We start from the raw sequence: 17164 nt of genomic DNA, 5'->3' as shown, positions 1-17164 counted from the left end.
GGTTACTTGAGAAGTTAATCAGATTCATGTTTCATTTTGTTTAAAAAAAAAAAAGATTAATTAAGCGAAGTAATGTGATGGACAATTTGGTGCTGACATCAAGTGTGAAACAGATGTTTCACATATCGTTAGCTTCATAGCATAATTGCCTAAGTCATTTGACTAAGTCAATGACTTAGGCACTTATGCTATGAAGCTAACGATATGCTTTGTCTCCTGCTGTTCTTATTTTAGCCTCTAGAAGGAGACACATACCAATAAATTGTTTGAGTGAATCTGCTCCATAGTTGAACTGGTGGAAGGAAATATAGAAAACACGGTCACTAATCAGCTGTGATTTTTTTGTAATTTTAGTGCCCAAGCAAAACATATGATCCAAAGATCAAGACCACTAAAGACTTCCCGGATGAAGTTGTCAGATTTATTCGATTCCACCCTCTGATGTATCACTCTGTCTACCCTCTCACTGGTCGTCCTGTGTTCACACGTGTCAAAGTTGACTACACCTTGACTCACATTGTGGTGGACAGAGTTTTGGCAGATGATGGCCAGTATGAGGTTATGTTCGTGGGAACAGGTGAGTCACACCTCTCCTCCTAGTTTTTGTGAAAGTCAACATTTGACCAGCAGAGGGCAGTATATTACTTGTTGTTTTCGTTGGCATTGGACAGATTTTGTGTAGGGTGAAATGAACATATGCAGTCTATGTTTTATATGCTTCTCAAACAACTCTCTGAAGATATTCTGGTGGTAATTTCACCCCTCTTTCTTTCTGTCTCACTCTCCTAGATGTTGGCTCCATTCTTAAGGTAGTGAGCATCACTCAAGAAAACTGGTCAACAGAGGAAGTGGTTCTTGAAGAGCTTCAAGTGTTCCAGGTTTAGTTCAAAACACAGTTATTTAAATAAATACACACATATGTTACACACTGATTTGCTGAGTTTTGTTTCCTCATAGTGTAGCTGTCAGTGACTTATAAGACAGTGAAATATTTATATGTAATGAATACATAACTGACCTCCAATAATTTATATCCATTAGCTTTTAAGTTGATGGAGTTTGTTTTCTTTTTGCAGAATCCCTCGCCTATCCTTAGTTTGGAGATCTCGTCTAAACAGGTTTGTTCTGCACACTTTGTGCAATTGTTCGTGCAAATTTGCTCTTCGCTTCGATTAAGCCACATGCATTAAGTTATATGCACATGGCTTGTGTGGCACAAATCATATAGTTTTTATCTTGTTATTCATGTTTTGGTTTTCCTCTCTGTCTGTAGTCTTCCCCATTTTCTTGTAGCTCTCTCACCCTTACGCCTCATTATATAAGGGTCAGGAATGTCAGTAGACACTTCAACCCCAATCACAGCTTCCATTAATCACCAACAGTGTTTGACCTGTGTCTGTGTGCCTGCCCGCTAGAGTTTTGAGGCGAGTCAGACTAGATCCAGTTGCAACTGCGAAATTCAGCCTATTCATTTTGCAAGCCAAATGTCAGCCTTCACAGAAACCTAAGAATATCTTGGAGTATTCTTTAAGTTATAACCTGATTTTCAAAAAGTAGTAATCATTTAAGAAACTTAACCATGTGCTTTTAATAAAATAAAAAATATATCAGACTCATATCTATATGCAGCCATTCTTTCAGCAGTATACGCTATCTTAAATTGGTCCTACACCACAAAGGAAACCATATGAAGACTATGCACTAAAGCATACTAGATCAATAGCAACCTTGCAACCGAACTTTTTAGAGCAGCAAAGATTTCTTTAAGTTTCTTGAAGACGTTTCACTTCTTATCCAAGAAGCTTCTTCTTAAATTCCAAGCTTAGAGCTGACGAAGCTGGTGAAACAACTTCAAGAAACTACCAGATCTGTTTTATATGAACTTGTTTCAGTGCCAACTCTGTAATTACATCCCATACTACACTGAAGCAAAAATGCCTTCAAATCACAAGTATCACCTCACATAGTTCACTCAAGGCCTTCCGTCTGTAGTCTACTGTTCTGTGTAGGTGTTTATGTTTTGTTGTCCTAGCAGCCTTGTTTCTGTTGATTAATGCCATCTTCGTTCTGTATTGTAATGTAATTTTTATCTGCAACAGATCAAGAATTTAGTGGAAGACGGTTTTTACTCACTCAGAGCAGTTTAAATGTAGTGTATTTAATGTTGCGTAGAATCTTTTTCTTTATAAAAATAGTACATAGTGTACAAAGAAAATGTTATGCTAAGAAGGGGAAATCTTTAAATCTCTGTGTGATTCATTTAAAGCAAACATGTTCTGATAGATGAAGAATGCTAATGCGGAAAGAGGAAAACTTTTTAATAAATATAATTTTAATATAGAACAAATATTTTTTCCATAAAAAATAGTTTTAGCTTTAGCAGACTTAACTAATTAACTATTTACGCAACATAGTGATATGTCCTCTGTTGATGATGTACAATTGTTAAAGTTGAAGGTGCTTTGTATGTTTGTATGTCTTGAAGCAATGTTGTGTTTTACCATAGCAACAGCTCTACGTGGGTTCAAGTGAGGGTCTAGCCCAGGTTTCACTCAGCAGATGCCACCTATATGGCCAGGCTTGTGCTGAATGCTGCCTGGCACGAGATCCCTACTGTGCCTGGGATGGACACACATGCGCACGATATATCCCTGCCTCTAAGAGGTATGCACATGACACTTGTAGTACTTTTGTATTTTTGAAATGTCCTCATGCATTAATTCAAAGCAGTAAGCCTGAAACAAGTATCTGAACAAACCCCAAAATAAAAGGAAATCATTAGAGTGCAAATGTGGACTGGTGAACACTGACTCGTTGGTTCCATAGTTTGCCAGGGGGTGTGTCTGTTTGTGTGTGTTTCCAAGGCTAGTTCTTAATGCTGGAACTCTCAGACGTTCATAGCTCTCCCTAAATTTTTTTTCTGTTTTCATTCTCTTCACCTCACAATATTTTCCAAGCCATTAGGTAATTATTTTTCTCAGGCAATGATTAAAGATGTTTCAGCGTGTTTTCGGCTGACACTGTCATTCCACACTTGCAGAGTGTGGTCCTTGAGGTGAAAATCAAATCCTGTTCTGTGTTTTTGTTTGTGAGCTTGCTTGCATGAATCCAAGCTCTGAACAAACTGTGCCCTACAGTTTGGGTTCATAGTGCCATATTATTGCCCAGTAGGGATTTTGTTATGGTTTGTACAATAGTGGAGGCCTCCAGGGCTCTTTGAAAGCAGACCTTCAGAGTGTCAGGGAATGTAGGCTACAGATGTCCCACCACACAGGACTAGCAGGAAGTGGAGGAAGAAATCAATACAAACTGAAGGAGCCCAAGTGAGCAACACAAGTCAGAGGTCAAAGAAACTTGTTTCTTTCTTCTTTAAAAAAAAAACCCAAAACTGGTACACTCTAAATGTTTTTGCAGGAAAACAGATAAAAATGCCAACAAGATGATGCCCTCAACTCTGTGTGTATGTGTCCGTGTGTGTGTGTGTGTGTGTGTGTGTGTGTGTGTGTGTGTGTGTGTGTGTGTGTATATATATATATATATATATATATATATATATATATATATATATATATATATATATATATATATATATATATATATATATATATATATATATATATATATATATAAATAAAAACACCCAGCACGCCCCTGCGGGCGGTTTATCCTTCAAGCTCGGGTCCTCTACCAGAGGCCTGGGAGCTTGAGGGTCCTGCGCAGTATCTTAGCTGTTCCCAGGACTGCGCTCTTCTGGACAGAGATCTCCGATGTTATTCCCGGGATCTGCTGGAGCCACTCGCCTAGCTTGGGAGTCACCGCACCTAGTGCTCCGATTACCACGGGGACCACCGTTACCTTCACCCTCCACATCCTCTCGAGCTCTTCTCTGAGCCCTTGGTATTTCTCCAGCTTCTCGTGTTCCTTCTTCCTGATATTGCTGTCATTCGGAACCGCTACATCGATCACTACGGCCGTCTTCTTCTGTTTGTCTACCACCACTATGTCCGGTTGGTTAGCCACCACCATTTTGTCCGTCTGTATCTGGAAGTCCCACAGGATCTTAGATCGGTCATTCTCCACCACCCTTGGGGGCATCTCCCATTTTGACCTTGGGACTTCCAGGTTGTACTCGGCACAGATGTTCCTGTACACTATGCTGGCCACTTGGTTATGGCGTTCCATGTATGCCTTGCCTGCTAGCATCTTGCACCCTGCTGTTATGTGCTGGATTGTCTCTGGGGCATCTTTACACAGCCTGCACCTGGGGTCTTGCCTGGTGTGATAGACCCCAGCCTCTATGGATCTTGTACTCAGAGCTTGTTCTTGTGCTGCCATGATTAGTGCCTCTGTGCTGTCTTTCAGTCCAGCTTTGTCCAGCCACTGGTAGGATTTCTGGATATCAGCCACCTCCTCTATCTGCCGGTGGTACATACCGTGCAGGGGCCTGTCCTTCCATGATGGTTCCTCGTCTCCCTCCTCTTTCTTGGGTTTCTGCTGCCTGAGGTATTCACTGAGCACTCGGTCAGTTGGGGCCATCTTCCCAATGTATTCTTGGATGTTCGTTGTCTCATCCTGGACTGTGGTGCTGACACTCACCAGTCCCCGGCCCCCTTCCTTCCGCTTAGCGTACAGCCTCAGGGTGCTGGACTTGGGGTGAAACCCTCCATGCATGGTAAGGAGCTTTCTTGTCTTTATGTCAGTGGCTTCTATCTCCTCCTTTGGCCAGCCTATTACCCCAGCAGGGTACCTGATCACGGGTAGGGCGTGGGTGTTGATGGCCCGGATCTTGTTCTTACCATTCAGCTGACTCCTTAGGACTTGCCTGACCCTCTGCAGGTACTTGGTGGTTGCAGCTTTTCTAGCCTCTTCATGGTTCCCATTCGCCTGCTGGATCCCCAGGTACTTGTAACTGTCCTCTACGTCTGCAATGTTGCCTTCTGGTAGTTCAATCCCCTCAGTTCTGACTACCTTCCCTCTCTTTGTTACCATCCTACTACACTTCTCCAGTCCAAACGACATTCCAATGTCATTGCTGTATAGCCTGGTAGTGTGGATCAGTGAATCGATGTCTCGTTCACTCTTGGCATACAGCTTGATGTCATCCATGTACAGGAGGTGGCTGACAACTGCTCCGTTCCGTAGTTGGTATCCGTAGCCAGTCTTGTTAATGATCTCACTGAGGGGGTTCAGGCCTATGCAGAACAGCAGTGGGGACAGAGCATCTCCTTGGTAGATCCCGCACTTGATGGTGACTTGTGCTATGGGCTTGGAGTTGGCCTCTAGTGTTGTACGCCACATCCCCATTGAGTTCCTGATGAAGGCTCTTAGGGTCCCATTGATCTTGTACAATTCTAGGCATTCCAGTATCCAGCTGTGGGGCATTGAGTCATAGGCCTTCTTGTAATCAATCCAGGCCGTGCACAGGTTGGTCAGTCTGGTCTTGCAGTCTCGGCTGACTGTTCTGTCTACCAGTAGCTGGTGTTTTGCGCCTCTGGTATTCTTGCCAATTCCTTTCTGTGTCCCGCTCATGTATTGACCCATGTGCCTGTTCAGCTTAGCCGATATGATGCCTGACAGGAGCTTCCATGTAGTACTGAGGCAGGTTATTGGTCGGTAGTTGGAGGGGACCGGTCCCTTCTTGGGGTCCTTGGGGATCAGGACCGTCCGACCTTCAGTTAGCCATTCCGGGTGTCTCTCGTTAACTAGCAGCTGGTTCATTTGTGCTGCCAGACGCTCGTGGAGTGCAGTCAGCTTCTTTAGCCAGTAGGCGTGAACCATGTCGGGCCCTGGTGCTGTCCAACTCTTCATACTGGAGACCCTTTCTTGGATATCTGCCACTGTGATGGTTACTGGACCCTGTTCAGGGAGGTCGCTATGGTCTGCCCTCAGATCCACTAGCCACTGAGCATTGCCGTTATGGGTTGCGTCCTTCTCCCATATGCTCTTCCAGTATTGCTCCGTCTCCAGCCTTGGTGGTGCTGTTCTCTTATTGTTCCCTTGCCACTGAGAGTACACCTTTGCTGGTTCTGTGGAGAACAGCTGGTTTATTCTCCTGCCTTCTATCTCACTGGTGTACCTCCTCAAGCGGCTGGCCAAGGCTGTGAGTCTTTGCTTGGCAGTTTCCAAGGCCTCAGGTATGGACAGCTTGCTGTATTTCTTATGCACCTTCTTTGTCGCACCTTTCTGCAGCTCCGTTAGTTGGCTAACCTCCCTCCGTGCTACTTTGATCTTGCCCTCTAGCCTCCTTCTCCATGGAGGGTACTGCCCCTTGTGGCTGTTCAACTTGTAGCCAAGCATCTCACTGATCACTGCTGCCGTATTGTAGATCAGTTTGTTAGTGTCGGTAATCGTGGTTGTAGGTATTGTCCGTAGTGCTGCATTAACAACATCTCATTCCAACAACGCCCTGTTTTCGTCTCTTGCCCACCGATGCCTTCTTGTTCCAGTAGCCCACTTTTCATCAGGGTGCCCTGGTTCCTCAACACCTGACGCGGACCTTGTTGATCCGGGCGACGTCCGAGCCGGCATGCTTTCATATTTATCTGTCTCGCTCATGTCTGCGGTAGGCTTGCTTAGCATAGGGGGTCTAGCCTTAGGACCCTTACTGGATACAGACGCCCCAGGCGGGAATCGAACTTGCGATTCTCTGTTCCAAAGGCTGGATAGCGTAGTGGTATATATATATATATATATATATATATATTTTTTTTTTTGATATCCTATTGTAGTGATAGACAAGATTATCTTATGGAATAAAATGGAGTGGTTCTTCTTCTTTAGCTATACAACTATAAAGCTAATGCCTCCCTACATTTTAAGTGCTTTTGAAAAAATAGTAATTCTCAGACAATTTCTTCACAGGTTTATCACAAGTAATGGCAAATTTGGCATTCACGTGAAGTGTGTCAGAAACATTCATTTTAATAACTATTTGTTTGACTGATTTACAAAATGCAGTATTGAGAAACACAAATAAAGGTATTAAAAACCCTTTTTCTGATTTTTGTTTTGTTTTGTTTTTCAGTTTTCGCATGTTGCAGTGTTAACATCAATCTGGATTTACTTACTTTAATGACTGAAAAGAATTTCACATAATTTTCATATAACAGTGTTATTACCAACTTTGATTTTGGCTTTTTTGGCTAATTATGGCTGTTTGTTTTATAATGTCTAATTCCTGTCGAACCTTTAACTGTGATAATATGGTGATGCTAAAATTGTAATTCATAGAATAGAATTCAGATAAATGTCTAATAAGGACTTCATGAGTGGATAATCTACTAATATAATGTACACAATGTATATTAAATTAGCTAGATGCTAATTTTGTGAAACTCCCCTCGTGGAGAATACTGGACTGTGAGCGTAAAGCATATAAGTTCTTTATACTTTAAATTCTGCATCTCAATACTGAAGACTAAAGTGGTCATACGCTTCCTTGTTTTTTGCTTTGTTTCTGTGTTTACTTGCAAGGCGAGCTAGAAGACAGGACATCAAGAATGGAGACCCTGCCATGCAGTGCTGGGACACAGAAGACAGTATGTACACTTTATGTCTTAAGGGGTTCGGCCACTGTTTGTTTTTGTAAAGCATTTCTTAAAAAATCAGGAAAGCATCTGATCACTTCAAATTCTGTCTGCTTGATAATGAACCTAAACCCGCAGACAGATTCAAGAAGAACTATAAACAGTGTCAAGAAAGACAAAAAAATCCTGCAACAGATGGTATGGCTCCCACGGAGCTCCGATGTCAAGATTACAGAGTCAGATTGGGATCACATGAAGAGACAGAATCAACGGAGAACGGAAGTTTTTCAAAGAAATATGACAATATGTCCAAGATACTTTCATGTTGGCTGACACAGCTGAAATTTGTGTGCTTGTGTATCCATTGTTGGGGTTTTCATGTCATGCAACAAACATGTTTTTAATGACAGTGATGTCCTTTGCCTGGTACTGCATAATTGTCACAAAAAATAATCTAATTATGAGACATACATCAGATACTGTATCTTTGTTAGAACCTGAGAAAACATAGACACTACTTTTGGTTTTTACAGGTCTTGGTACTGGGAGTGTGGAGGAGAAAATTCTCTTTGGGGTGCAGAGCAACTCCACATTTTTCGAGTGTATCCCCAAATCTCAGCAGGCCCGGATTCGATGGTACATGCAAAGACTGGAATCTGAACGCAGAGAGGAGGTTAGAATATTACTGCATTTTTCATAGATTCAGCTCTCCTTCTGTAGTCTGAAAGTCTTTTGCTTTTCTTGGGTTCATGTTGAAGGGGTTGCATTTATTTTCTTCCTACATCAAAAAGTGGGGAAAGGTTAGAGTGCCTAGGAACAGTGTTTGCTACAGCGGCACTAATTTCTCACAGAAATGCTTCAAAACATCAAAACACACCACAGCGGACTTCATGTGCACTGCTTTTGGAGTGTTGAACTTCTCAGCAATTATTTGTACTAAAAATCTCTGCATACGCATATTTTTAATAATGTCTAAGGCCTTGACAGCAAAGTTTCCAGCCATTGCAAAAACAATAGGGTGGGAACAGAAAGGCATAAAAGCAGAAAGAGGTAATATATTTGTATTTGAGGTGTGGAAAGGAACTAAATAATGATGACAGTTGTCTCCTGATTGAGACAACAGAGATGTGCTTACTCAGCACCTCAGTGCCTTCCCCTCCCCCTATCCAAACATACAATCTATCCTGCACCCACTGCAAGTGGCCCTTTTAGTGCTTAACCTCTCTACTTCCCACTACACTAATTTCCTCCTACCACTGTGCTCTGTCCTCTCTCTCAGGGGTGAATGTAAGCACAGTGACAGGTGCATAGGCCACTAAAGACCCATGTGCTTCTTTATGGGCTCACCCTGCACAAAGCTCTGCTTTTTGTCTGTGGGTGGATGAATGCATGTGTCTGTGTTTCTTTATGTACCCCTACAGTGAAAAACTATAACAGAGAACTCCCCAGGGACAGCCACGGGTTTTGGTGCAATAAACACAATGTGGTGTTTTCTGTGTTTGTGTGTGTAGGGATGAATAATATGTGACCTGTTGCACTGTTGACAAAGTGATGGCGGCTTGGATGGAGTCAAATAAAGAAAAGTGATTTAAAATTTCAGGTGTTTTGAATTTTAAGTAAGCACATAGCTCCTTAGGATTCATACCATAAAAGTACTTTGCAGGCAAAAGAGTTAAAATACAAATATAATGGAGATAATTTTGAGTATAGGTTGAAAACAGTGCTAAAAGAAAAACATGATAATAAGATAATCATGACAAGGATTAGACAAATACAGGGAAGCTATATAAGCTAAAAATAATAATAATTACAAAAAAACACGGCCAAAGCTGGAGCATGATTATGAGATTATTATGTGACTATACATAGTTACTATATATTATACTATAGTATTTCCAAATACATTTGCAAACTGAACAGTGGAAGAGCAAAGTAGTTTATGAGCAATATTGCCTTAAAACACTTTTTTTCTCGTTTGTGAACTCAGACAACATAAAGTAATTATATAATAATTTCTGGTACTTAAATTATTGGCCTTTTTACTTCTTTGTCATGTCGGTTTATACGTACAATTATAGTAAACACAAGATTGTGCTGCTTCAAAGCAGCAAACATTGATCATAAAAAGGATGGAGATCAAGTGAAAAACAAGCTGGAGGTCAGAGGAGCGCACACTTTTCAGATGTTGGAATTCATAGTCAGTTGTGTGGGCGATATCTTGAATATGTTCAGATAGCATTCTTGCAACTAATACCATTTGATTTCTTTAACTGTCTTAATTTTTCTCTTTGTTTTAATTACCTAGTGGCAATGGTGTGTTTGCCGATATGTGTGTTATGTATAAAGTTTGGATCTATGTTTTTAGGCCTTTTTTGGATGCGGAATTGAAACTACATCCCTATTACAGTAGTTGGGTGTAATAGTTGTATCTTGGCCTTCTAGCTGTGTAAGGTGGTTTATGTGTTCTCACAGCTGCAAAGCATGTGATCATTTAAGTGTCTTGCACATTTCAATCTCTTCTTTTCTGCCCTGTTTTCTTCTGTCATCCTTTTATCTTCCCTGGCCGTTAACTTCCTCCTCAGCCCGACCCTAATCTTTGCTCACGTCCTGCCCCAATACTCCTTGCCTACTTAGCTTCCTCAAAACTTTCATGCTGTGTCCACAATTTCCCACAGTTTTCCCTCCTGTGTTTCTGGGTTTTGATAAAGGCAACCTCAGCCAGCTGTTCATAGCACCTGCAGCCCAGTCTAAAACTTACTCAACTCATAATCTCCTTATCCAGTGCCTCCTCTTATCTCCTAGTAAAACTCAGCTATTAAAGATGTGAGCTAGAAGAAATTTTGCCATCTTTCTCACATCATGTTTGTGCACACGTGTTTACCTCCTGGAGCCTGCAATGCTAGCCCATTGGGTAATCTCTAATAAGAAAAGTATGGAAAAGGTTAAATGTGTTGCTCAATGCTCATTAGCACAAAGCACCTATTTCTCAGCTTAGGTGGGAATTTCTTAATTTGATACTTAAAGCATCAAATTAACTTAGAAGTAGACTGCAAATATTCTCGCCTGTGTTTCATTTAACAGTTTAAACGTCATCATTAAATAACATTTCATTGCTTTACTCCACATTCATGCAAAGTTGTTAAAACAGAAGAGCATAAGTGTGTTTATGAACGCTATACACCACTATACACTGGATTGCTTTCCCTTGTAGGAGTTGCTGATGTGATTGCATGCCCAGACACACACAGACATATCCACACACAGGCATACAAATAAAGACAGACCATCTGGCTAAGTTTAAAAGCCTGGCATTGCTATTTAGTCACAGATGCCTTGGTTTTGGATGGAAGAGTGCAGGCGACTTAAAAAGCAATCAGATAGGCACATGAATGCTAATTGGATGATTTTAAAAGGCAGAGGACAGAGAGCCACGTAAGTGTGATTTTTATGTTTTTAATACGTATACCATATGTTTTGTCAAGTCAGTCAGGTGTGTCAGGAAATGAGAATGTGGTATGAGACTGGCTAGTAGGTCTAATGTGTGCAAAAGACAACATCCAGAAAGACTCTGAAACCTGTGGGTGTGCCTCTGCCTTGACTACACATCATTAGTGTCAGATCTGGAAACCACCACAGAGCTATCCAAACACACACACACACACACACACACACACACACACACACACACACACACACACAAAAAATGGTAAAACAAGACCACAGCAAGCACATGGGCAAAAGACATGGTAATATTCTGCATTTCTTATCAGTTACACCTCTGGGGGTCAAAGTGCAGCTGTGGGAGGTATCCCTTTGAAGCAGCCACACTTTCACACATGCTGGACTCACTCCCTCATGCTCTTTCTGTGTCCTCTTAACACAGCTTTGTTTTTTTAGGCTCTGACAGCAGTCACATCATCCGATGAACCGTGGTGGATGCTAGACGGAAATAGGGCCAAAAACATTAGCATGCCACTTACCTTAACAACAAGCACATACATTCCCAGCAGCGCTCAACGTTTACTCTCATTATGCATCTAAAGATCTCTCATCACATAATGACCTGTGCCCACCCACGCCGTGAACTATACTCGCCACACCTAATTCCATATGCTTCCCGTTTTAGGGGTCATTACCTTGTTCAACACAACTTGGTTACAAATCTTCAGAAATGTATGTGTTTGAGGAGGGTGTAGGGCTGTGCGATATGACCAAAATCTCATATCCCGATATTAAGACATCTATCGTCCGATAACGACATAAATCACAAAAATGTAACATTTTCTGTAAATTCTGTGAATCTCGGGCAGCTCGACTTGCGTGAAGTGTTTCCAGCTGGGCGTCGTACCTGGAGTCGAGTGTTTTAACTGATGCATGAAATAATAAATTTTTAGACATAAGTTATAACGGCCGCTGTTTTCTTTGATGGCCACTACAGTGACCATCAAAATAATGAAAAAATATTGCCGTAAACAGTTTATTTTGCGACACCACGAAAAACGATAGCGTAAAATGTGAAACGATAGACGTTTTTATATCGTCATCCGATATATATCGTTATATCGAACAGCCCTAGGAGGGTGATGTGTTAGCTGGGGTTTGTGGTGGTGGGTTGGCATTATGTAGCTCTTATATGTTTCTTGTTGTCTCTCAGGTCAGATTTGATGATCGAGTAATTCACACGGAAAGAGGTCTCCTAATTCGCTCCCTTCATGCTTCTGATGCCGGTGTGTATATCTGTGTAGCTCAAGAGCACACACACTTCACCCATACTCTCCTCCGTGTCACTCTACAAGTTGTTACAAATGGACAGCTAGACAGAAAAGCCAAGCCGAGTGACGACTCTGCCGGGGGGCTACACCATGGAACAGAGGCACGTCAGCGATATAAAGACTACCTGAGAGCGATGAGCTCTCCCTTCAGCTCTCTAGAAGAGTACTGCGATGCACTGTGGCTGGATAAGAGGCCGTTGAGGGTTCGAGGGCGAGGCTTAGGAAATGGCAAATGGAAACACATCCAGGAAATGAAGAAAAGCCGGAACAGGAGACACCACAGAGAGAATGTGGAAAAGAAAGAACATCAGAAGCAAGGGAGGGTAGTGAGGACAGCAGAACAATAGGCGACAGGATATAGAAACATTAAGGATGTTTATATTAACTGGTTTAAGGATCAAGCTAATGTGACTCAGAACTGTGAAACTGCAGTGTCAGATGAGCAAGTAAACTTTAACTCTTAAAGTGACATGAAAGACGATCAGTGAAATATGCAGTGCAAAAATGCAATATACTTAGCAAGCAACTTGAAGTAGTAGAGGTATGTTACAGGAAAACGCACAGTTAACTTTGTAAATAAATTATCCATTGATATCACTCAAGCCTCCGTAGTTTGACAGACTGCTGTTGCTCGTTTTACTCCAAAGTTTCATAGGGCTAATATTCCATTTGGTCACTTAATGACATTAAAAGTTAGGATTTGTAATATTGGAATTAAGATGACGCCATTACTTTCATTATGTATGACTGTAAATATTGATATGACATGTACAGGAGACATAGCATGCTAAGTTTAGTCTTATTACTGACCTATAACAGTAATCATTTATGATGTTATTCTAAAAAAAATGACATATTTTTGTACAATCCATTTACTCTTGTGTACTGTAGGTGCAATAGAGGGTTTTTTTTATTATAACTGTTTGTGAACGTTATTTAAATAAATGTGTCTTGGAGCCTCTGTTCCTTAAATTTATTGCTTACTTATATTCTGTGCACAGATAAAATCAGTATGCAAAAACTTTACTGCTGCAGTTACTGGCAGTCTCAAGTATATGACAGGCATACTCGGAATTAGTTAGGGTTAGCTCAGCTGAGCCTCTCCTGATATAGCAACACGGGTCCCTGTACACTGTATGCAGATGTCAGAATGATTCAGGACCAGCTGGTTTGTTTTTTAGTGTGTGTCCCTGTGTGTGTGAGCGTGTAAAGGTAAATGTGTAAAAGACAAGAAGAAGAAGAGAAAGTGGCAACTTCAGTAGAAACCATTTGAAATATAAAAGGCTGTGATCAAACCCAGTTACAGATTTCCCAAAATAAAAATAAAAAGTTGAGATGGCATCAGTGTCAGAGGCATGAGCATGAAAACCAAGCATTATGCAACCCAGTGTGCCTGGCCTGAATTTTATGTACAGACTTACAAAGAAATGGAAGTAATATGATACACGGTGCTTGTATTTCAGGCTGAAAATAAAATGACAAGGCTCTTCTGTGAAAGGCATCATCACAGTCATGGGAGTCCTGTTTTAATTGATTTAGTGGTAACATCTTAAATTTCATTTTGAGTGAGCTGCTGAAATACTGGAAGAAGAGTCACATAGAAAATTAGTCTCAAACTCAAATATATATATAAAAAATATGACTTTTAGAAATATTATTATCATTGCCTCATAGACCATAACTGGTCTATCATAAATAGCTATAACTGCCTTTATGATGGACACTGTGTTTTTCTTACAGAGACACATTTTATTGTGCTTACTTTCTCCCTATCTAACTGTATAAATAGGTCTACCATTTTGTGCTTTTCCACAGTGATTTTCAGAGCTTCTTGTAACAAAGACAATAAATATTTCAAATGCTTCCTCTCTGTCTATTGTTTATTTATCAGTCAGCTGTAAAGAATAAACTGCATCTCCCCCGAACGGAAACAGCAAGAGGACTTTATAAAAACTAGAAAATCTTTTCTTCTAAATATTATTACATTAAAATATTATTTTTCACATTTTTTTTACATTAAATTATTTATCAACTTATTTCACATAAACAAATGTACATGCATATTTTAAGACAATGTATTTTCTTAAATCAAAATTAGTTCAGCTTACCAAACATTTATTTATACTTCACATCGTCCTGTACTGTGGCATTTTCATTTCCCCTCTTTAGACCATCACAGCCAACTGCCACAGTACCACCACACTCTCAAAAAAAAAACCAATTTGAAAGACCACTAAGGGTGATAACTGTCAAAAATATCAGCTCACTGCTCAGTGTTGCTATTGCTAATGGTTTCATTTCAACAGCATCAACTTATTATCTTATTATTTATTACAACTTAGTGTTCCTTATTTATATATAAGGCTGAATGATAATGTGCTATCCTGCACAGAAGATCTGTTGTCAGATGCCATAAGAGATCGTAATTGTAGACATAAGCATACTATGTATGCTCAGAGTTAACTTGACCCTCACATGTGGCTGGAAAACAACCCATGAGTGAAGTGATTTGCTGTTCTAGACAGGCAGACAGAAACAGTGGGGGTTAAATGAGGAAACAGAACCATGGAAAGGAACCAGAATTTCTAGAAGGAAGTGGTTAATTTGATGTGATTGGTGTAATGAGCAAGCAAGTGTGCTTAGGAGCCCCTGGAGCGAAGCCTTACAGTGTATTCACACACAGACAAAGGCACACGTACACAGTATACTTCTTTTTCTCCATCAGTGTCATGGCTGTGTGCAGGAAGGCAGAGGGGAAGGACCCAAAATGCAGGACTCACGGAGGCAAAAGTAAACTCAGAATAAACTGCTTTATTGCAGGCTGCTGATCAAACAGAAGACTAACTAAACTGGAAAATATAAACTAACAGGCAGGTAAATACAGTTAACAGAACACACAGCTGAAACTGAGGGTGAGTAGACATTGACGACACGACAGAGAACAAAGGAAACACAGGGCTTATATACACACGGCAGTAATCAAGGGATGAGAGACAGGTGGGGAACACACCTGGGAGAAATCACAGCTGACGAGACAGGGGAAATGTAACCTGAACACACTCACATAAGACAGGGACCTTCAGAATAAAACAGGAAACTAACAGACACAGAGGACCAGACAAGACACCATGGACAGACAGAGGGACATACAGGCAGAGAAGACTAAGCACAGGCAAAACCTAAACTAAACCCAGAAATAATAATCATCATCATCATAGGATAGCTAAAGAATCAGAACATAATTATAATGAGCACAATCTGGAAACACACCAAAATACAAGAAACCGAAAAAGCAGGGTCAAAATGACCCAGAACCGTGACAATCAGTTACATTTGTAAAAATTGGTTTCTCTATGATCAGTGATCCACATGGGCAACTACAGCAAGAATTGGTTCTATAGATGGGATCTACAGGTTAGATATGATCTACAAAGCTATGTAGGTGTTTTAGTGCTTGTTTTAGTGTCTTTACCTTACAACATAAAGCACCTACAGGTGGCAGTTGTAATTTGGCACTACATGAACTAATATTGACTTGTGCAACAAGAATTAATCATTACCAGTGTTAAAGGATAAAACTGTCAGCAGCAGTGTTTTTCCCTTTTTTATAGCCTGGGTCAACTGAACAACACATTCCAGTGTTTCAATTGATTTAAAGTGAAAATACACATCAAAAACAGTTATCAATAGTGTAAGTGAAACTGCCTGGCATTAGTTGAGACCAAGAAAAAACAAAAAAACAAAAACCACATAGCAATACCTGTTGACCTGAATCTATCAGCTTCCATTAGCCTGACAACACAGAGAAAGTATTAACGTCACTTTATGCACATGTGCCCAGGTGCAAAACTCCTTTGCAAAGGTGTTTTCTAATGAACCCTGTTCCACAACCTCCACAGTGCCATGCCTGAATCAAGATATCAAAAACTTTGACAGGAAGACTAGAGGGAGAACAGAGCGGAATTGAGATGTCAGACCAAGGAGGTGTTTCTGGTTCTATATTACAGGGCATTTACAGCTGTGCAGATGTGTGTTTGTCAGGCGTTGACAGTGAACCTCTGAGCATGGGTGGAGACCGCCAAGTGGTCTATGATAGCTGTCGGGTTGGGCGGTATTGATGGTGGCCTGCGGGTATTGGAAGGGGAGAGGTATGTGAGTAAGAGGTAGAAACAGTTGTTTCCTCTGAGTAATGACTACCTGTACTCCCTCAGCCTCATTTACAGACATAAGTGATCTCTCTTCTCTCCGGGATCTGTGGCAGGACATGCAATATTCTAAACACCCCCTATGATAGATGTTTTCATCTGCTGTACAAAGAGCTCCTTTGAACCTCCTTGCAGAAGAGATGTCTGCCTCTGCCCTGTTGGTCTCCCTTGCTGTGGACAGTTTTTGTAAACAGGGCTCAGTCAGGATGTATGTTTACCTGCACTGGGTGTAGTGTGTTTACTGCTGTTAAATATCATATACCAAACATACTGTCCTTTAGAGAGATTTTAATCAGGTCACAGTTTTTCTCAGAGTCTAAAAGTCCCTGGGTACTGGCAAGTTCTTATTTGGTTGTTCGTACAAGTTTCTTGAGTAAAATCACATAAGAATTGTATTAAAATAAATTATACAGTACATGGCTCACATACTGATTACCAATGGTGAATACTTTTTATTTGATCTGTCTCTTATAGCTTAATCTAGTTTATCTGGCAATTGGTTTTCACTACCAGAACATGAAAAAGACACAAATCTTAAAACTATTCCGAATTTTCCACAATTCCTTTAACTTGAATTTCATATATATCACAAAGAAAGCTTAATGTGCAGATCCTTAGTTTACAGTGAAAGGAGCTGGAGCCCTAAAATAATAACTGAAAT

General features: G+C 40.7%; 1 protein-coding gene across 1 annotated transcript in view; it reads left to right on the top strand.

The window, feature by feature from the left end:
- sema3d (sema domain, immunoglobulin domain (Ig), short basic domain, secreted, (semaphorin) 3D) overlaps positions 1-12645 on the top strand; it is a 29456-nt gene extending 16811 nt beyond the window's left edge. The window contains exons 12-18 of the mRNA XM_085357365.1: positions 355-577; positions 790-878; positions 1077-1118; positions 2507-2664; positions 7474-7538; positions 8060-8199; positions 12181-12645. Of these exons, the coding sequence (XP_085213491.1) occupies positions 355-577; positions 790-878; positions 1077-1118; positions 2507-2664; positions 7474-7538; positions 8060-8199; positions 12181-12645 (1182 nt within the window). The remainder of the gene's footprint in view (positions 1-354; positions 578-789; positions 879-1076; positions 1119-2506; positions 2665-7473; positions 7539-8059; positions 8200-12180) is intronic.
- Positions 12646-17164: the final 4519 nt, after the last annotated feature.

Source organism: Diplotaxodon limnothrissa, linkage group LG7, assembly GCF_057381915.1.
Source record: "Diplotaxodon limnothrissa isolate DT_005_m linkage group LG7, D_limnothrissa_male_GT1.1, whole genome shotgun sequence".
NCBI classification, from domain to species: Eukaryota; Metazoa; Chordata; class Actinopteri; order Cichliformes; family Cichlidae; genus Diplotaxodon; species Diplotaxodon limnothrissa.
Note: the sequence above shows the minus strand (reverse complement) of the source record. Positions and strands in the feature narration are given on the sequence as shown.